General features: G+C 42.4%; 1 protein-coding gene across 1 annotated transcript in view; it reads right to left on the bottom strand.

Moving 5' to 3' along the window:
• The window catches only part of LOC122896730 (fibrous sheath-interacting protein 2-like), a 68522-nt gene that overhangs the window by 36575 nt on the left and 10439 nt on the right, over nt 1–21508 (bottom strand). Inside the window, exons 9-14 of the mRNA XM_044234778.1 lie at nt 17005–17070; nt 13323–13423; nt 10908–10962; nt 9698–9789; nt 7711–7771; nt 4420–4456 (exon numbers count right to left, since the gene is read on the bottom strand). Coding sequence (XP_044090713.1) covers nt 4420–4456; nt 7711–7771; nt 9698–9789; nt 10908–10962; nt 13323–13423; nt 17005–17070 — 412 coding nt within the window. The remainder of the gene's footprint in view (nt 1–4419; nt 4457–7710; nt 7772–9697; nt 9790–10907; nt 10963–13322; nt 13424–17004; nt 17071–21508) is intronic.

Raw genomic sequence — 21508 nt, 5'->3', positions numbered from 1 at the left:
CCCGCTGAGCAAGGAATGGGATGGGACTCAATCTCAGGACCCTGGAATCATGACCTGAGCCAAATGCAGGTGCTTAAATGACTGAGCCACCCAGGCACCCCTTTTTCTCTTTTTAAAAAGTTTTTATTTTAATCACCCAGTGCTCATCACAAGTGCCCTCCTAACTCCCCATCACCTATTTCCCCCATCCCCCCACCTCCCCTCTGATAACCATCAGTTTGTTCTCTATAGTTCTCTATAGAGTCTGTTTCTTAGTTTGCCTTTCTTGTTTCCCTTTGCTCATTTCTTTTGTTTCTTAAATTCCACATGTGAGTGAAATCATACGGTATTTGTCTTCCTCTGATTGATTTATTTCACTTGGCATTATAATCTCTAGCTCTATTCATGTCATTGCAATCTATTCTATGTTTTAATCAAAACTATTTATTATCACCTACTACTTGAGACCACAAATATATTTTACTAAATTGTAGCCAGAGAATAACACAGTCATGTAAATTATAGAATTCTAAAAAGTTACAAAAAATAAGGCTTAAGACTCTAATTCTGATTTATTTTCATATTTTCCTGCCTAGGTGGATCATTTGCTTCTCTTCTTCTCGACCTTCTTAAAGGAAAAAGCACACTCTATCTTCATTTTTACTTGGCCTGCCCTTACGCTATCAAAATTACTTTTCCCCCCAAGGCCCACAATTCAATTTTGAAAAATATAACCCATCTCTGAAATTACAACGTAATTCCTAGTAGGAAAAGAGAAACTTCCAGGTCTCAGCTAGGGTTAGGGAGCAATAGCTCATCCTCAGACAAGTCCTCTTTGCAATATGGAACCTGGAACATGAGTGCTGATGTCAGTGACACAGTTCCTATCCTTCGGCTTCATTTATTTTTCTAAGACTTAGTTTCTCAGGGCAACTCTAGTGCAATTTCTTCTTGTAGGTCCTCTGCAACCTAATGCATCCAGATTCTTTTATCTGCTCTACCGCTGGCAGCAAGTGGAACCCAGTGAGTCCTGTGTATTTGTTGCTACCTGTCCTCACAGGCTTTCTGCCCCAAAGGCATACACTTAGATAGCAGGAAATAGCAAAGATCTGAGAACAAAACTAACCAGATAAATGAGACGGCCTCATATAAGGCCACTAGAAAATAGTTGTGATATCACATACAATCTACAACTCACAATGAATGATCAGATTTTTGTTGGAGTCAATCAAACAGAAATCAAACAGAAACATGCAAATGAACTTGCTGTTATATTGGAAAGTTCCATCACCGTTCCAGGAGTGACATGATATTCCATCTACTTCTCCCTAGTCTTAGGCAGTTTTCCTCCACAGGCTGACGCTACTAGGAAAGGGTCTAAGGTTTAGGTCATTTGTACTGCTAACTTCCTATTTCTTAAATAAAGAGGGCAGTGATATTAATGACCGTTAATCCAGAAGCCCCAAAGAGAAAGCACACTTTTTTACAGTTTAATTTGCCATGTCACAAAACTATAAATATACCTTTCTTTCTTTTTAAAGATTTTATTTATTTATTTGACAGAGAGAGGTCACAAGTAGGCAGAGAGGCAGGCAGAGAGAGGGGAGGGAAGCAGGCTCCCTGCTGAGCAGAGAGCCTGATTGTGTGTGTGTGGGGGGGAGCTTGATCCCAGGACCCTGGGATCATGACCTGAGCTGAAGGCAGAGGCTTCAACCCACGGAGCCACCCAGGCGCCCCTATAAATATTCCTTTCTGCTTCTGACCTTCTCCTCCATACAAGCTCACTTTAGTCCAGAAGATGATTTAAAGACATCTTCATATGATTGGCCAGCCGCCCTTTGGGGATTAATGTGAGGAGCCTAAATTTCAGTCTGCCTAATCCTTGTGCATATCTAATTTTTAATCTAACCGGTGGCCTTCTACTTGTATCTCAGGTGCATAACTTTGAGGTGGTGCCTGATACCTCCTGCTCATCCACACACATAGTCCATCCTATTGCCAAATCCATTTACTCATTCCAGTGGCTAAAGGGGAATTTAAAGCAGCACCTCTGTACCCTAACATCAGTGGTTTAATCTGAAAGCCAAACCTGGGTGGTACCACGGGTCGCCTTCCTGTTTCCTGACATTTCATCCAATGCCCTGTACCCACTTCACTCTCTGGCATTCCTCAAGTCTCCCTGTCTTTTGTCCTGTTGCTGTATAAAGCACAACTGAGGTCAGGTAGTGCTTGATTCATCTTGGTATCTAATACCCAGAACTATACTTTGAACACAGTAGGTTCTCAATAAAGTCTGGCACACAAATTCCCACTTAACGTGTGTTAGATGCATATTTCTCTCTATTCCAAAAGGAAGGCCATTGTGCAAGGCCACAAATCATTAATGCCCGAACTTCTGTAACGGGCACCTATTTAACTATCTTTCATTTGTCCTACATGCTCCTGTTACAGGTGCTCAGCAGAGAGAGTGACTTGATAATACACATCCCTCTCCTCAAAGCCATTAGACCACACCATTCGGTGGATGAAATACCTCTGAGAACGGTCTTCTCCTCTCATCTTCCATCCCAATCAGAAGAACATATTCGGTCTCTAAATGCAACGCTTAATTATTCTGTTTACCCCACTGCTATCTTATCATATTTGCTTCCTTTTGTCCTGATTTCTTTGGTTTCTAATTATATTTTGTTAAGCTTACTGTGTATGGCCTTTGTGTAAGCCTTAGGAAAATCAGAGAAGGGAGAGAGGTAAGTAGTGGAACACATGTGATGCATCCAGCATTGAGGCTTGGGAAGCACTGAGCTGCATCGGAGAAAGGGCCAAGTCCAAGCCCTTGAACCTGTGTTCCTCTCTATAAGGTAAGGGGATGTGACGTGGGAGCAATGGACAGAGCCAGACCAGATGGTCTTGTTAGCCATGTTTTATTGTGCTCTGGCCTGGAATGGTCCTAGGTAGAGCTAAAAGTAACCCTGTGTGTTTGAGAGGAAAGAGGAAGAAGCTCCCAGATTATGTGCAGAGTTCTTCATTTTAGCTGAGCTAAGATTTTTAGCAAAAGGGTATCCAGAGCATTTGCTTTTGAAAAGAGTCAAGTGATCCTGTAGCTGTGTAGTCTAGGGTAGTGGGAAGGCAGGAGGAAGAGGGAAGGAAGAATTAACATTTTCTAGAACTACATAATTATCACTCCTCACCTTTATTTCTTTAAACTGTCCTAATATTGGGCTAGTCAGTTTCCTTCCTTCAGCCTCTTTGCATCTTATGAGCACTCAGTGAGGCAAACTGACTTCATTACTCCTAAACATAGTCTGAGGGGTTTGAAGTGGCGGGGGGGGGTGGGAGGTTGGGGTACCAGGTGGTGGGTATTATAGAGGGCACAGCTTGCATGGAGCACTGGGTGTGGTGAAAAAAAAATGAATACTGTTTTTCTGAAAATAAATAAATTCGGAGAAAAAAAAATCCTTCTTCTAGGAAGCTTGCTCTGAATGTCAAAACTATTTACCACCACACACTACTTCACCTTACCCAACCATTTTCATCAGAATTTGGAATTCATAAAATCTATCCTGGACCTCATTTGGTTTGAGGATTTAGAAGATGATGGTGTTTGATAAGTGTGTTCCATCAGGGGTTATGTGATATGCATGGTATATTCAAGTTTGTGGGGAACTGCACTTTATTTTTTTAAGACTTTATTTATTTGACACAGAGAGAGAGAGACAAGCAAGAGAGAGAACACAAGCAGGGGGAGTGGGTGAGGGAGAAGCAGGCTTCCCGCTGAGCAGGAGCCAGATGGGGATGCGGGCCTCCTGCCTGGGATCATGACCTGAGTTGAGGGCAGATGCTTAACAACTGAGCCACCCAGGCGCCCCAAGAGTTGCACTTTAGCAGAATAAGTGGCCACCAAGCTTTGAGGGCTGAAAGGCACCTAGGCCAAAAAAAAAAAATCTTCTCCACTGTCCTTGATTTTTGTATCATTAGAGATTCATTACTTTAGATTACAGTACAAATATCCTCAGATGGGGTAACAGAGTAAGTCATTAATACTACATGGTAAACTAATTCATCATCATTAGAGAACCAATAACCTCAAAAGGCACAAGTCATGTATGTTTGAATGTGGAGAGGGGAAAAGAATAGATCTAGATCCCAGAAAGTTACCTGGAAAGAAGAGGTAGTACTACCTGAAAGGGGAGTGAAGGCCCTAGAGATTAGGGGAGTACAGAACAAAAGCAAGACTAGAGGGAAGGTGAGAGAACATAAATAACCTTGCCTCCTTTACAATTTTAGCTGAGTCCCGAGAGGTTGCAAAACATGAATGCAAGTAGGAGTATAAGAACTGAGGATTCCGTGGGAGCATCTGCCCTCAAGCAGCACTCCTGTGTAATTATTAAAATGTTCATTTAAAATAACGCATTAATTTATTAAGCTTTCTTAGATACTTACTTAATTGACGAATCATGAGAAGAGAAGTTTCCTTGAGCTACAGATGAATTTTCAGAGAGAAAAAGAAAATTACTACCTGTCGGTAGCCTTCCCAAGCTACTTGTAAAATGGTAATTAACATCTATTAATAGGTCTTTACTCCCTGTTGTCACTGCTGTGTTTAAACCCTCCAGGGACTGCCAGGGAGGCATAAAGTATGGTTTACAATCTGCGGCCACTGCCTATGCCCACCTCACCAGCCGCAATCTCTGGCCACTATTCTACATATATTCTGGGCTCCAGAGATCCTTAACAACAATGCAATTCCCTTTGCCTTTGCCCTTACTATTTAGTTTGTAACTCTAACATCGCACCTTTTAACACAGGTGTTGGGTCAATGTTTATTAGTCTAACAGTCATTATTCTCTTCCTATTCAAATACCGTCTAACATGACTTGCATGCCATCTAGCAAAGTTCCATAAGCAGATATTAGAAAATATTTCTAGATAATTACAGTAAAGCAAGTCTTCATGTAGAATATCTCCATAGGAATACTAGAATGGTGTATATCCATTATACACATACATCACTAAACAGTCTTAGACAAACAGAATGCTCTGAATAACAGAAAGTAGTATTGCCACTTAGAGCCAGGTCAAAGTCAAGGAAAATTGCTATTTATCTTTCTCCTAAGAAATGTAAAGTGTATTGGGAGTAACCAGTAAATTCCAATGATCTGTTTGAAAACATTTACTTAAAATTCTATGTGCCTTCCTGAGTTTCTTTGTGTATGAGTATATTTGTACATGTGTACAGTTTTGGAAAGGACAGAACTGGAATTAATAGTGTATCAACCTGAAAAATTAAGTGTGAAGATAATATTGCTGTGGTGGTTTCAAAATATGTTTACAAATTCTTTGGTAATACTCTCCCCAGGAAGTGGAGGTTAACTCTATTCCCCTTGAGTGTGGGTTGGACTCAGTGACTTGCTTCTAATGGACAGTCCAGGGCGGAAGTGATGGTATATAACTTCTGAAACTGGTTTATAAAATATATTGTGGTCTCAGCCCCTCTACCTTGGATCACTCAGTCTGGGGGAAGCCAGAGGCCATATTATGAAGATACTCAAGAAGCCTTACATAGAGATCCACAAGGTGGGGAACTGAGGCCTCCTGCTGACAGCCATGTGAGTGAGCCATCTTGGAAGTGAAGCGTCCAGTCCCAGTTAAACCTTTAAATGACTGTAACAGCCCTGGATGACAACCTGACCATAACCTCATGAGAGACCCTGAATCAGAGCCGCCCAGCTAAATTGTTCCTGGATTCCTAACCATAGAAACTATAAGGTAATTTTTTTAAGCCGCCAAACTTTGGGGTGATTTGTTACTTAGCAATAGATAACTAATGTGACCGTTAGAAAAAACAAGTAACTCTTCTATGGTTTCTAGGAATATGGTAGATTCAATGTCCTGAGGAGCCTGTGTGAAACCTGTTACAAATGCAATGGGAATTTGATACGTATACAATTAGAGTGTAGAACTTCAATGCACTTCTTTGATAGCTGGACACATTTGCAGACAATAAAAAAAAGGTCTAGTAGATGGAAAAATCAGTAAAGACGTAAAATCAATAAACGTAATTTAATATCCATTTAGAGCTTTCCATCCTTCATATAGAGAATACACATTATTTTGGTATGTCCATGGAACACTATCAAATTGCAGTCACATATTTGGTCACAAAGAAAATCTTAACAACTTCAGTGTATTCAAGATTTACAGGCTATATTCTCTGAATGTAATTTAAAAAGCTGTGACCCAAAATATTAATTTCTTGATAATTAAGAAACATACTTATGGGTAACTCTTGGATTGAAGAGGGAATTAATAGGACAAAGTATAATCTACTTCAAAAAGCTGAACTAATTTTTCTCCTCCAAACTAGTTCATCTTTCTGTACTGCCTTTCTATTGAATAGTACCACTGTTCGCTACCCATTTAGTTGCCCAGTCTAGAAATCTGGGAGTTGTCTTCAATGCCTACATCTCCCATATTCAGTCAGTAACCAAATCCCATCCATTCGATGACCTTAGTTTGAGTCAAATCTGTACCCTCACTGTCACTGAGTTTGTTCAAGCCTCATTTCTAGCCCTAAGTATTGTAATAGTGTCTTTAATTGTAGTAAGCAGCAGCAGGGCACTGTGGCTAGAACTTGTTAAGACAGACAGACCTGGGTTAAAACCTTGGTTTTGTCATGTACACTGTGAAACCTTGGGCAGGGTAATTCACCACTCTGAAACTTAGTTTACTTATATGTGTAAAATGGTAGATAAAAATACTTCTGTCCTCCTTAGGTTGTTCAGAGGGTTAAATGAGAGGATATAAAGAGTTTAGTATAGTAACTGGCATATAGTAAGTGTTCAATAAATGCTATTATTTTTATTGTCTCATTGCCTCTAGTCCCCTCATCTCTAATTCTTTTTCCCCCTTTTTAAAAAGATTTTATTTATTTATTTGACAGACAGAGATCACAAGTAGGCAGAGAGGCAGGCAGAAAGAGAGGGAGAAGCCGGCTCACAACTGAGCAGAGAGCCTGATGTGGGGCTCGATCCCAGGACCCTGGGATCATGACCTGAGCCGAAGGCAGAGGCTTTAACCCACTGAGCCACCCAGGCGCCCCTCTTTTTTCCCTTTTTAGAAAAGACAAATTCTGATTATATTACAACCCTGCCAATATTCTCCAATAACTGCCCTTCAGTAACAGGATAAAAGGTCGATTTTTTGGCATAGCCTACCAGAAATTTATGATCTAACCCTTCTCTCGCAGTCTAACTTCATTTCCTGCAATTCTCTAGCTTGAACTTTTAGATAAAGACATTCTGAGAGAATCTGTATTTCCAAAAGCGTACTATGCTCAAGTGTCTATATCTTGGTAAATATATTCCCTTTTCCTAGAAGTTTCTCCTACCATTTGGGTGCTGAGAGAATTCTTTCATATTCTTCATGCCTCAGCCCAATTGTGGCATCTTCTGGACAAGTTTCCCTGGCTTCCCTATGCTTCCCCTGAACTACGTACATACCTCCATCATTATACTTCCCATAACAGGTTGGGAATACTGGCACAAGTATTCCCCACTTAGCTGTAAAATACAGCATTAGGAGCAGAGCTTTTCTGTTTTATATGGTTTCTACCTTGTAAGCATGCAGTAATTAGCACAATGGCTGTCATGTAGTAGAAGCTCAATAAATGTTTATAGAATGAATGGGTGAGTAGATTGCAGGATTTACTTAATAACTCTTGCTATTGTTTACCTGACTTAGAGTTAAAGCTTGGTTTCTTGGCCTTTTTTTCATTAACATCAGCATATGTCACCTATACATGCCATAAGAAAAAAAAACAGTGAAAATCCTCAAAGGAGTTTTAAAAGGATTTGAATGTCGGCTATTTCTCAAATTCAAAATACAGAAATATAAGAAAATGATTTAAAAGTTCATTTGTGATAAAAGTAAATGTTATATTTGCTTTATACCACATGTATTACAGAATTCACAGGTTTATAGAATTCATTTCTATTCTAAAATTAACTGAGGAATGCACTTAGCAGCATGGAAGGTAATTGAACAGCTAAAAAGATAATGTGTGCTTTTTAAACAAAGTTAACTATAGGGGACATGATTTTAGAAAAAAAAAAGAATCCATAGTAGGAATACATTGACTAAAAGTACAGAAGAATAAATATATAAAAATTAAAAAATAAACAATGAATTATGGGTCACTGAAAAAAAAATTAAATTAAATTAAATTTAAAGAAAAAGGAAGCTGGAAGGCAGAGAGCGGGTTTTCCACCGGCATAGGATGTGACTCTTTGATTTGGCCAAGAGCTTTATATACTGAGATAATTGTATAGAAAGATAAATCCAACAGAGTAGACTTCAATTATTTCCCAGGTCTGAAGGCTAAACACAAGCCACCAGAAGTACATTCTCTGGCATTGATGGAATGAGTGAAGTAAATTGGGAAATCATATTCTATTCTGTCATAGTAAAAGTGGTCATGCTATTTCTCAAAATAAATTAGGTTTCTGTGGCCACTTGATGTAGTCATATTGTTCATGTGTATTTTAAGACCTCCTTTAAAAACAGTCTAAATTTGTTTATTGACTTTTTTGGAGGCAAACTATGTAGGACGAGGTTTGCCATCCGTGTGATGCAGCGAAGACTTTGTGCCTGCCTCTATAGAGAGGCTAGTAAAAAAAGTAATTCCTGATGTACAACTAACTCAAAGTAGTGAAGTTTCTTTTCTTTGGAAACGAAGCATAGCCATTATGGATGTGGACACAATGATACAGTGCCCTACACGTGGCAGGTGTTTGACAAATATTTGGCTATACAGAGAAGCACCTTGTGGCTAACATGCTACATTTGAGCAGCTACATAGAATTGAGTCTGTTGCTTTCTGTGCATTTCATGTAAGATGCTGGAAATGATGCCACTTTCTACCTTAGTTGTGAAGGTAGACTTTTGGGAAGACTTCAGTGAATTTCCTGCTTGATAACATCTCTTTCAAACCACGTTAACTTTTTAGAAGAGCTGAGCCAGTTAATACAGTGCTAACAGAGGCAGGGATGTGCGGATTTGATTCTTAAAATGACAATCTGGCAGTCCACAAAGGCAATCCATGTTGTGAGTAGAGGCCGCACCCTGAATGCTGCCAACTTTCCACCATCAGATGAGTGATCACCGATCAGAGGGGACAGGGCGAAGCAGCATGGCGGTCTCTGCACAACCCGTCAGCACTAAAAGAAAATGAGCCTCAAAGCCCTATTTGTTGCTTTCTCTGCAGGGCACGGGTCTGTACTTTGAAACTCTTGAATCTCAGCATTTAGGAAGCCTCTAACCTAAGGGGTAAGTGGGAGCATTCAAGTTGCTCCTGGTGAATCTCTATTTAAATGGAAGCAAATATAACATTCAAATTTTGGATCTGTTTAACACATTTAAAGTCTCGGTCTTACTACTTTTGCTGGCTTTTAACTTGTTACTGATATTCCCTCTGCTTACATTATGACAACACTAACATAACTCATAGCTATGAGCTTTGGAAGTCTGAAGTAGCACCGTGTTATCACTGTGGGTTTGCATTTCAATTTTTATACCATCTTTCTATAGCGTGGTTAATCTCAAGGAATAAGGCTGTTTTGAATTGTCTCTCAATGAATGAAACTGTGTTATACCAATCTTAATCATAATTTCACACTGCATTTGTTCTGTCTGTATCTGGGACAAAAGAAATATTACTTGCCTCTTGTTTCAAAATAGCCTGTAGAGAATGTTTGGGGACATTTTCTGTTTTAGCAGAAACACCCGGAGCTTGAAGGGAGCTACTTTTCATTCCTGGGGGGATAGAAAAAGTACCTTTAAATATGAAAAAATGATTTGGTTCTTGTTGCCATAATGTCTGGGGTTACTGTAGCAGGGATGTATTCATTTATGCACGTAAAGGTTGTATCTCCAAAGAGAAGATGCCTTCCAGTGTCTTACCACCACCATGAGGGACAAGCCCGAATTCCCTAACTTCTGGCCCTAAATTACTCTGCCAGCTGAATCTCCCACCACTCCTCCTGCTCCAGAATGAACTGCTTTGCTTTTTATTTGGTAAGCAAGGGGGAACCATCAAGGACTTGTGAATAGAGGAATTATATGTTCAAAGCTGTATTTCAAGACGATTACATTCACAACAAACTGTAGCACAGACTGGCAGAAGGAAAAAGAGACCGGAGGCAAGTCATTGCGGTAGTTAAGGGCACGGGTGGTGTGAAGGGAAAGGAGGGGAAGATTATGAGATTGTCAAAAGGAGCTAGATTGGACAAAATGTGACAACTTTTGGATGTAGAATACGGGTGATAAGAAAGAGTCAAAGGTGACTCTGGCTTTGTGCCTGAGTAAGAGGAGGAACAGAGAATAGCTTTGGGGGTGACTGGAAGATGATGAATCTGGTTTTGTGCACACTGGATTTGAGGTGCTAATTAGCCACGAGGCAGAGATGTCCCAGTGGTCTTGGTGTGTGTATAGAATATGCATGGGGATTTTTTTGCTGAGACAGAGACTTAGCGAACCTCTAGTCTAGCTGGGGACATGGGGAAGTGGATGTATTTTTACATCTGGGGAGAAAGGGTGGCATTAGAGGACAGAGACTTTCCTGGGGAAAATTCTCTGCACAAATCGCAGCACTTCAGAAATTTATTCTGCCTATTGATACAGGCAGCCACAGCAGAGACTCTAACTTCTCCCTGGTTTGCAAATTCCAAAGGGCCTGGTCACCCAGCAGTCACTCCAAAATGTGCGATACTGACATTTACAACCATGAATAATTTTTGTATCTTCTTTAATCAAAATAATCACAGATTTTTTAATCAGGGGAAAAGCATAACTTGGAAAACTACATGACAAAACTATATAATTATTTAACTAAAAGATAACAGAGCAATTATAAATATTGTTCATTTCCTTACCTTTATCATTTAAAGTACGTGATGTTTTAGTCATTTCTTTATCTTTCTGTATGCTCTAACATTCGAGAAAAAAGCATTCATTAGTAATTAAGCTTCTAAAAGAGACTTGCTGGCTCCAGAGCAATCAGACTGATACAATATCTCCCTTTGCTTCCCATCCCTTACCTCTCTCCTAAGCTCTGGTCTTAATGCTAATACATAGGATCAACCTCTTTACTGAATATTTCTCACAGATACCTAAACTAGTTCAAAATGAAGCTTATCATATACCCACGTACTCCCATCTTTCCAAACTGGCTCCTCCTCTGTCTTCCATATTTTTGGTTAAAGACCTAACAATCCATCCAGTAATCTCTTCTAGAAAGCTTCGAGTTACTCCATTTATTTCAGATAGGACCAATCCCAACCAGTCTAACGCTTACTGAGCACCCTGCTTGGGATTAAAATAAGATATACAGTTCCTGACCTCAAGAAGTTTATTATCCAGTAGGACAGACAGGAAAAGAAAATACGTGTTCTGACACAGAGGCCAGCCTGAGCCCTATCGGAGCACAGAGAAAAGACGTCCCACTTCAAGAGAACCTATATGCAAAAATTTAATCTTCATCATCATCATCCTCTCCCTTTCTCTCAATTTACATGTCTATTGATTCACCAAATTCTGACATAGTCTGACTCTGAAATATCTTAAATCTGTGACCTCTGGTTCACCCTCATTGCCAGTGCCATATCATTTTTTTTTAAAGATTTTATTTTTAGGGATGCCTGGGTGGCTCAGTTGGTTAAGCAGCTGCCTTCGGCTCAGGTCATGATCCCAGCGTCCTGGGATCGAGTCCCACATCGGGCTCCTTGCTCGGCGGGGAGCCTGCTTCTGCCTCTGCCTGCCATTCTGTCTGCCTGTGCTCGCTCGCTCTCCCTCTCTCTCTCTGACAAATAAATAATCTTTAAAAAAAAAGATTTTATTTTTATTTGACAGACAGAGATCAAAAGTAGGCAGAGAGGCAGGCAGAGAGAGAGAGAGGAGGAAGCAGGCTCTCCGCGGAGCAGACAGCCCAATGCGGGGCTCGATCCCAGGACCCTGGACCCTGGGATCATGACCTGAGTGGAAGGCAGAGGCTTTAACCCACTGAGCCACCCAGGCGCCCCGCCAGTGCCATATCATTTTTATCTGGACCATCCCAGTAGACTCAAAACTATATTCCCTCTAATCTCCTCTCTCTCTCTCTCTCTCTCAAACACTATATCTATATCACACACTTCAACTAGATTACCTATTTTTAATTTTTTTAAAAAAAAAGACATTTCTCTCTCTCTTTTTTTAAAGTGTCTTTATCTGGGGCTCAGTCAGTTAAACATCTGCCTTCGGCTCAGGACATGATCCTGGAGTCCCGGGATCCAGCCCTAACCCTAACCCTGCTCAGAAGGGAGTCTGCTTCTCCCTCACTCTCTGCTCCTCCCCGCCCTGCTCGTTCTCTCTCTCTCACATACTCTCTCTCAAATAAATGAAATCTTTTTTTTAAAATAAAGTGTCTTTATTTAAGTAATCTCTACACCCAACGTGAGGTTTGAACTCACGGCCCCTGAGATCAAGAGTCACACGCTCGACCAACTGAGTCCAGCCAGGAGTCCCTAGATTATCTTTTAAAAACCCTTATTTTTTCTTATTCTTATTTCACATCTCTATTCAAAAAGCCTCAATGGCGCTCTACTACGGAGAGGCTAAACCCATTCTCCAGCAAAATAGACAAAGCCTTGGCTGCAACCTGTCTTTTCAGTCTTCTCTCTGGCCCCGCCCTGGCTCCGCTGGCTTGAACTGTTGCTCTCACTTAACACTTTAAAACTGTCTAATAGTGCCTCACCACAGCCTCGCATTCTGGTCATGTGGAAACTTCCTACTCACACCTCAAGACCTAATTTGATGAAGCCCTTCTTTAATAAAGCCTTTTTAGACTCCGCTAGGCAGGACTAGGCTCTATATCCTCTGTGCTCCCCCTGCATTTTGAACAAATCAAAACTTTCCTCTTATTTCATTGGAAGGACTTTTGTTTATATGTGTCTAAATCTCTGGACAGTGAGTTCTCATGAGTAGTGATGACGTCTCTTCCATGCCTGTGTCCTATCTATGTCAACTGTTTTGCCTCTTTCCCCTCTTCCAGCTTTGCATGGGCCCTGGCCCATAACAAGTTCTCAGTAAACATTAGCTAGCATCAGTATCGTCAAATATTGAAGTCAGTTTCTGCTAAACTGTATGGTACATTTAGCATGAAGCTGACTCAGAACCTTCTCTGCTAGGGAGAGGAGCCAGACCTGTGTAGGACCCCATTATCTCTGACCAGTCAGTACCATGCCAGTGAAGGGGATATCCCATGGAAATAAGTTAACCAGATAAACTAATAATCAATACAAAGCATCTACCTTTAGTTCTGTTTTGTTTTTCTGTATATCTTGCTGAGAAGATATGAAGGCTGATGATTTTTGGGTAGGAATCTTTATAAAACTATGAGAATGGCTTGGTTCTAAAAGTAAATGAAAGAGAAGTCATATAATTTTAAAACAATTTTATCAAAATGTAATGGAAGTACAAGAAACCACAACATTTAAAACATACCATTTGTTCCATTTTGACATATGTACAAACCCATGAAACCATCACCACAATCAAGACAACCTTTTCCACCACCCCCAAAAGTGTCCTTGTTCCCCGTATACTTTATCCCTCTCTAGTTCTCCCTGTCTCCCGGGCAACCACGGATCTGCTGTCATTATAAATTGTTTGCATTTTCTAGAGTTTGCTATAAGTGGAATCAAACAGGGTGTTCTCTCTCTCTCTCTCTCTCTTTTTTTTTGGTCTGGCTTCCTTCATTTAGTATATTTATTTTGAGATTCATCAATGTTGTTGCCTGCAACAATGGTCTTTTCCTTTTTCTTACTTCATAGTATTTCACGGTATGGGAATGTACTACATTTTATCCATTGGCCCACTGAAGGGCATATAGGTTGCTTCCAGTTTTCTTTGGCTATTATGAATTATGCTGCTGTGAGTCTTTATGTGGACATATATTTTAATTTCTTTTGGGTACATACCGTGGAGGGGCATGGCTGGATCACATGGTAGTTTAACAAGTTAGGAAACTCTTTTCCACAGTCGTTCAACCATTTTACACCACAACCTGCAGTGCCTGAGTTCTAGCTGCTTCAAGTCCTTGCATATACTTAGTTAAATTCAGTTATTTAAGTTCTAGCTATTTTAATGGGTATGTAGTGGTATCTCATTGTGGTTTACTTTGTATTTCCCTAATGACTAATAATACTAAGCAGCATTTTCATGGGCTTACTTGCCACCTGCATGTCTTCTGTAAAATGTTTGTGGCCTTTTCCCTGTGCTTATTAGGTTGTTGCATTCTATATATTACATGTTTTTCTATACTTTACATTTTTTTTACAGTAAGCATACCTTGTAGTGGTAGGTCTGGAGACCCATCTTTCATTGTGCTTACTTTAGGGGCTTGTCAGTTGCGAAACAGCCATATGCAACCGGGCTATTGTTTCAAAATTTTATGTGATTTTCTCATTTTTGACTCCCTAAGTACAAGAACTCTGCCCTAGTCTTCCATAGTCATCCACCTGCTTGGGGGTGGAACTAGGGGAGGGGAGGTTAGAATTTTTAACAGGAGGAATGCCAAAATAAATACCCAAGTAATATTTAGGACCTGTCATTCAGAATAGGATGACATAGCCAAGACGGTGTGCTTTGCAAGCCATGCAGCTGTCTTGAGAACTCCCCAAAATTTAACCTTCTTTTTGTGTAGCAACAGACTGGAATACTTAGCTCAGAAAACTCTCTCTTAGTGTATTGGAGATACCCTAGCCCACCAAGAGTCATCTGGACTCAGAAAGAAGATATGACTTAAGGAAAGGTTGGGCGGGGTCACTCCTTTAATAGCTCAGAGATGGTGAGAAAGTGAAGGGTGGTGGGAGAGGCTGAAAAATAAAGAACTCAGATGAGGCTTCATATTTTCTTACTTTGGGCCTTTGTTGCTTCAGACAAGTGAAGTTAGCACACAGAGAAAAGAACTATTGCTTTGCTCCCCATTTACGACTCCAGGATGAAATCTCTTAGGCTACCTCGCACTTGCTGCCTCCTCCTCCTCACCTGGGACATGGCCCAGAAACGCCGCAATATAGTATGGTCAAATAGAGCAAGGCTTTCTCTGAGGTCGGTCCTTTCTCCTTCCCTTCCCTTCCTTCCCTCCCTTCCTTCTTTCTCCCTCTCTTTCTTTTTAAGTTCACTGTTAGTGATGTATCTAATTGACATATAAAATTGTAAGATGGTTAAGGTGTACACTGTGGTGATTTGATATACATATATATTGTGAAGGGACCCCATCCATTTAGTTACTTAACATTTTAAGTTCTTCTCTTAAGCAAATTCCAGTTCTATACAGTGCTGTCAACTATAGTCACCAAGTTTTCCATCAGCCCTTCAGACTTTATTCATCTTTATAGCTAAAGTTTGTACCTTTCTACTATTTCCTCTTCCTCTTGAGGTTTTGCTTTCTTAAGCCACTCTTGGTTCCTATGTGAAGGACATGGCCTAGAAAGTGCTGGAGAGTCTAGCTGGGGAGCTTGCCAAGGGGAGTCGACTGGGGTGGAGGGAAGAAGGCTCTGCCCTGAGTGCTTACAGAACAACCAGCCAGAATGGTCTTCCCTTCTGGGGGATGGAAGAAGCCCAGAGGGATGGGAAAGCCCAGAGGGCTCTAAGCTCGGTGAGACCAGACCATGAGTCCTTGCACAGATGGCTGAATTCGACTGTGAATGCTAACAGGCCAAGCACTACCTCAGTGCAGGTAAGGACATGTCTCTGGAGACCAGAGGAGGCAGAGGACGTTTCATCCAAGCACCATGACTTCATTCCACCTCATGAGGTCGCGGAAACCACTGTTCCCCGAACTTTAATGTGCATATAAAGCCCTGGGGATCCTGTGAAAATGCAGATTCTGATTCCGTAGATCTGGGGTGGGGCCTGAGAATCTGCATCTCTGATGAGCTCTTTAGGTGATGCCCATTCTCCTGACACATAGAGGAGTAAGAACACAAGCCACACCTCTGACCCCAGACATGTGGACATCATCTTTGGGAAAGAAGCAGAAAGATGGGGGAGGCTCCCTGGAAGTCTGGGCCACTATGGGGACCCCACGAAGGCAAAGTCCAAAGAAGTATGTTAGAAAAATTGGGGACCGAGCAAGAAAACAAAAGGAAGGCAGGTACTTAGATCCAGCAAACAGCACTAGCCCTACATGTACTAAAGAAGCCTACTCAAGAAATAGGTTGATATTTTAGAACGACAACACCTGTTACTGTCAGCCTGTTCAAAAAGGAACAGGAGACGGAGAATGGGCAGCAATGAAGAGCAGGCTCCACTGCCGCAGAAGAACATGTGGCAGAATGAAGTATTTCTGCTGCCAGCGAAGTGACAGAAGTCACTTCAGGCCAAGCAAGTCCAAAGTCTGAGGAAGGGCAGGGTTTTGAGAAGGAGCACTGGCTGGGGTCTTGGTCCTCACTAGGTCCCCACGGCCACTGGCTTCAGGAACCTCCATGGCACCCCCAGCCATCTGCAAGGATGACTCTCCAAGGGAACGCAACACAAGAGACGCAGGTGAACGCTTCCCTGGGAGGCGGAGGCCCAGCAAAGAGAGGCGGCAGTGGCAGTAGCAGCCAGCGAGGAACAGGTTAAAAAAAAAAAACAAAAAACCCTCGGGGTCTTGTTGGTAATGGAAAAGGACAGAAAGGAGATCAGGAGCAGGGACCTGGAGAAGCAGGGCTCTGAACTGAGCTGTGGACTTGTCAGCTGCAAAATGTGGGCCGCACGGCTCCTGGGCATGCGGAGGCAATGACATGAACTGAGCGTGTAATTAGGGAGTCAGCTCCAGTCGGCAAGAGAGGCTGACTATGGGATTTTTCCCCCCCAAAATCCACCATTCACAACAGAGGGCAGAGGGAGGACTTCTCTGCACTGTAAGTAGAGGAGGTCAGTGCCAAGTCCCATCTTCCCACAAATTACTATTTTAGCACTTCTAACTGTAATCATTTCAATTACGTTTTTGTTCCTGGTGGGATTGCTGGTCACTGGCATTATCACTCGTTTTCTTCATCTTTGAAGAAGCTTAAAGAAACACAAGAAAATATTTTTAAAATCATGGAAATGAGAGGCGCCTGGGTGGCGCAGTGGATTGAGCTTCTGTCTTCAGCTCTGGTCATGATCTCAGGGTCCTCTGCTCAGCGGGGAGCCCGTTTCCCCCGCTCTCTGCCTGCCTCTCTGCCTACTTGTGATCTCTCCCTCTGTCAAATAAATAAAATCTTAAAAAAATTTTTGTAAGAAGTTGTGGAAATGACAAAATTATCCAAGATAGATTCTCTTTATTCTTTCGGGCTGGATAGGAGGAGAGCCATATCCTAATCTACGCATGGAGCTGTAGGGAGGAATTGGAGAGGGTGAGTAGTGGGTTGATTCTCAGTGGGAGGCCCTTGTATCCCCTAGGGGAGCATTAGGGAAGGTCTGGAGACATGGTGATTGTTACAGATGTGGTGAGGGAGGGCTACTCCTGGCATCTCATGGGCACAGGCCAGGGACGTTGCCGAACATTCCATAAGGCAAAGGACGGCCCCCACAACAGCACCATCCAGCCCAAGATGTCAGTAGCGGCAAGGTTGAGAAACCCAAGGAGAGATGTGATGGGGAGGCAGGCCAATTGCTTTTACAGTATTATCTTGTGGAATTAAAGCTATACTCAGGGAAACAGAGTTGTCTTCTGGGAGAAGGGAAAAACTCCATCCCTCCAGCCTGCCCAATGAGAACATGGCCTTTTCTCTGTTTTGGGGGCCTGGGAGGGGGCGGGCCCAGCAGTGGAGCAACCATGCTGGGGACCCCAGGAGAGTGCTCGCCATCGTCCTTGGCTCTGCCTCTGAGCTCAGTCAGAGGCAACAATGCGTGTGGACCTCAGCTGGGAAGGAGGTGACCCAAGTTCCTGTTTCTCATCATTGAGATAGACAAACGGATTCCAAACTGTGTGTGGTGACTGGATTTCTGCTGGAGTTTTAAGATGTACACCCATGGGGCAACTGTGTGGTTCAGTCAGTTAGGGGTTCTGCCTTCAGCTCAAGGCGTGATCCCGCAGTGCTGGGGTGGAACCCTGGCCAGTGGGGCTCCTGCTTCTTCCTATCCCTCTGGCCTTCCCCCAGCTTGCCTGCAGGCATGCGCTTGCTTGCTCTCTCTCTCTCTTTCTCTTGCAAATAAATAAATAAAATCCTAAAAAAAAAAGGTGTGCATCCCTTTGGGTCTCTGTGGTAAGATGACAGCATTATTAGAGTGGTAGAAGTCTGTATCGTATGTGAAAGAGCTCTCTGCATGCTGTCACCTACATGATACTGTGAATATGATTTCGTTTTTACATTTTCATCTTTTTTATATTTTCCTTTTTAAAAACCATTTGAGGTGGCCACGCTTTAAGATGCTTACCTGAAACTTTTTTCCTACCTCAAGTAGCAGTTAACAGTTAAAGACGAAGCAATACAGCCACTCAAGTTATTTTTTTAAATTTATAACGTGTTAGTCACCATAAAATACATCATGAGCTTTTGATGCAGCATTCCAAGATTCACTGTTTATGAAATGATTTTTTTTTATCCCAGAGGCCGAGGTTACAGCCTTATCATTTCACTGAACTGTATTATGACCTTTTCTTACTTTTCTTACTAACCCTTTCCTAAGCTTTCATTCTTTTCTTCCTTTCATATTGTCTGTTCTTACCGGCTGGTCCTTTAAAAAGTTTCTCTTGCACACGTTTTCTCTCTCATTTTTTTTTTTAAAGCCCTTTATAGGGGCACCTGGGTGGCTCAGTCGGTTAAGCAGCTGATTTTGGCTCAGGTCATGATCTCAGGGTCCTGGGATGGGGCCCTGAGTCTGGATCAGCGCTGAGCGGGCAGCCTGCTTCTCCCCCACCTTCTGCCCCTTTCCCCCCATCCTGCCCCCTCATGCTCTGTCTTTCTCTCTCAAATAAGTGAAAAGTAAATAAATAAAATATTTTAAAAAGCCCCTTATTTTCTCTACTCCTTTAAAAACTTTTCTCTCTACTCCTTTTCCTCTCTCCTGCTTCCCTTCTCTCCTCTTTCCTGCCCCATCCTAACCTTGCTCTGTCCTCTCCTATTCCGCCCTCTCTGATCCCACTCTACCCTGTCCTGCTCAATCTTACCTTCCCCCGCCCTCTTTTATCCTACGCATGCACTCTTTTGCTGTTACTGTTTACTGGCCCACTTTAAAGAAGTTTTCCATTTCCTTCCCTTTCTAACTCTCTCTTGTATGTACTCTTAACTGGTTTCTCCTTTTTCAAATCAGGCCTTTCTATCTAGGTATCTCTATTTCTACCCATGTCTGCCTGTCATCTACCCACATTTACCTACCTAGATATCTATGCATCTTTATTATATTGTATCTTTTATTGACTTTCTTTTTTATTGAAGTAGAGTAGACACACACTTGACTTCTACTTTGTAAATCCACCCCTCCCCCACCATCATACACACTTGCCCTTGCTGTACCTATCAGCCCCTCCCTCTCTCTCTCCCATTGTCTCCCTCTCGCTCTATTTAACAATTTCCTCTGTGGATTCATTGCTCATACACTTGCCTTTCCCCCCTACTCCTGCTCTTCCTTCTTTCATCCTCTTTCCTACATTCCTTCTCTCTCTCCTCACCCCTCACCCCTCCAGTCTCCATTTCTCCCCCCTCCCCCCTTCCCTCTGCCCCCATTTCTCCCTCCCTCCTCCTCCCATTCTCTCTTTACTCTCTTTGTCCTGGCTCCACTTCCAAATCTTCTTCCTTTCCTTCTCTCCTCTCTTTCTCTCCTTCTACCTCTTCCATATATTCTCCTGTAGTGGCTTCCACCTTCCCTCATCGCTCCAGCTACCCCTCCCCCAGCCCCACCAGCCCGCTGCCATCCCTCCGTCTTTATTTCAGTTTTTACATGACTTTTGTTAGATCACTTTCTCCTTCCTCTGTACTTCATGGTCTTACTAGCTCCTCCTTTTCAACTCCTCTGTGTGCCACTCTAATATTTGTTCTTTTTATTTTGCTATTTTCCTAGCCTCACCCCAGTTTTAGAATTCTTCTCTTTCTTGCCTTCTTCTTTCCCTCTTTCCCCTCCCTTTTCCCCTCCCCTTCTACCTCTCTACCTCCATCTCCTGTGTCTACGGCTCCTTCCAGCTCCTTTCACTCTCCTCCTCTGTATTGCTTTGTGGCTTTCGGTGAACCTGAACTTCTGTCTTCCCTCCTCCCTCCTTCCCTCCCAGCTTATCCCTACTTCTTGCCTTCCCTCTCTCCTCACCTCCTCCCTCCCTTTCTTCTTTTTCCTGCTTCTCTCCTCCCTCCTTCCCTCCATTCTTCATATACTCCTCTATAATGGTTCCCCTTTGAAATTTTCCCCCCTCACTCTCTCTCCTCTTACCTCTTAATATTGTCTTTTGTACGAGACCCTCCTCAGAAAACCCTGTCTACCTATCTACGTGGTTCCCATCCATCCCTTCACCCTTATTTTTTTTTAATATTTTATTTATTTGACAGAGAAAGTGGCAGGGGAGAGCGGCAGGCAGAGGGAGAGGGACAGGCAGGCCCCCTGCTAAGGAGGGAGCCCAATACAGGGCTTGATCCCAGGACCCCAGGATCATGACCCAAGCCAAAGGCAGATGCTTAATAACTGAGCCACCCAGACCCCCTCACCCTTATTTTTTTTTAATCTGACTTCCCTTTAGATCTTTCTACCCTCGGTTCCTCCCTTCCTCCCCCTTCCCTCCCTTTCTTCTGGATACCCTTTATTTTTCTTAGTCCCTTTCTTTCGTTGTCTCTTTTTCTTTCCTTTCCTTCCCTGCCTGCATGCCAGCCTTCCTTCTTCTTCTTTCCTCCCTTCCCTTCCTCTCCCGCTTGCTTCCTTTATCCTTCCTTTCCTCCTATTTCCTTCTTTCTTACCTTCATCCTTCTGCTCACCCTCTCTCTCCCATCTGTGTTCCTTCCTTCAATTTCTCCTCCTCCTTCCTTTCTTCCTGTCATTCTTCTTTTACTCTTTTTACTACTCCTCTTTTTAAACTTTTTTCCCCTTCCCCTCTCATTCTTTATGCATCTTTTGTCCTGTCTTCACTGCTGCTTTCCCCTATTTAAAAGTCAGTTTTTGGGGGGGCTCCTGGGTGGCTCAGTTGGTTAAATATCTGCCTTTGGATTAAGCCCCACAGCAGGCTTCCTGCTGAGTGGGGAGTCTGCTTCTTCATCTCCCTCTGCCCCTCCCCCTGCTCATGAGCCTGTGCTCTCTATCAAATAAATAAATAAAATCTTTTAAAAAATCAGGGTTTTTTTTCTACCTGTACACCTGCCTAGCTGGCTATCTATACAGCTATCAATCAGCTTTGTGTCTTTGTTTTACTGTCTTTCCTTACTTGCCTTCTAGGTATTTTTTAAAGATTTTATTTATTTATTTGACAGAGAGAGAGAGAGTGAGAGAGGGAACATGGGGGCGGGGGGGGGTGCGTGGGAGAGGGAGAAGCAGGCTTCCCGCTGGG

Source organism: Neovison vison, chromosome X (genome assembly GCF_020171115.1).
Source record: "Neovison vison isolate M4711 chromosome X, ASM_NN_V1, whole genome shotgun sequence".
NCBI classification, from domain to species: domain Eukaryota; kingdom Metazoa; phylum Chordata; class Mammalia; order Carnivora; family Mustelidae; genus Neogale; species Neogale vison.
This window is presented reverse-complemented; position numbering and strand designations above follow the sequence as displayed.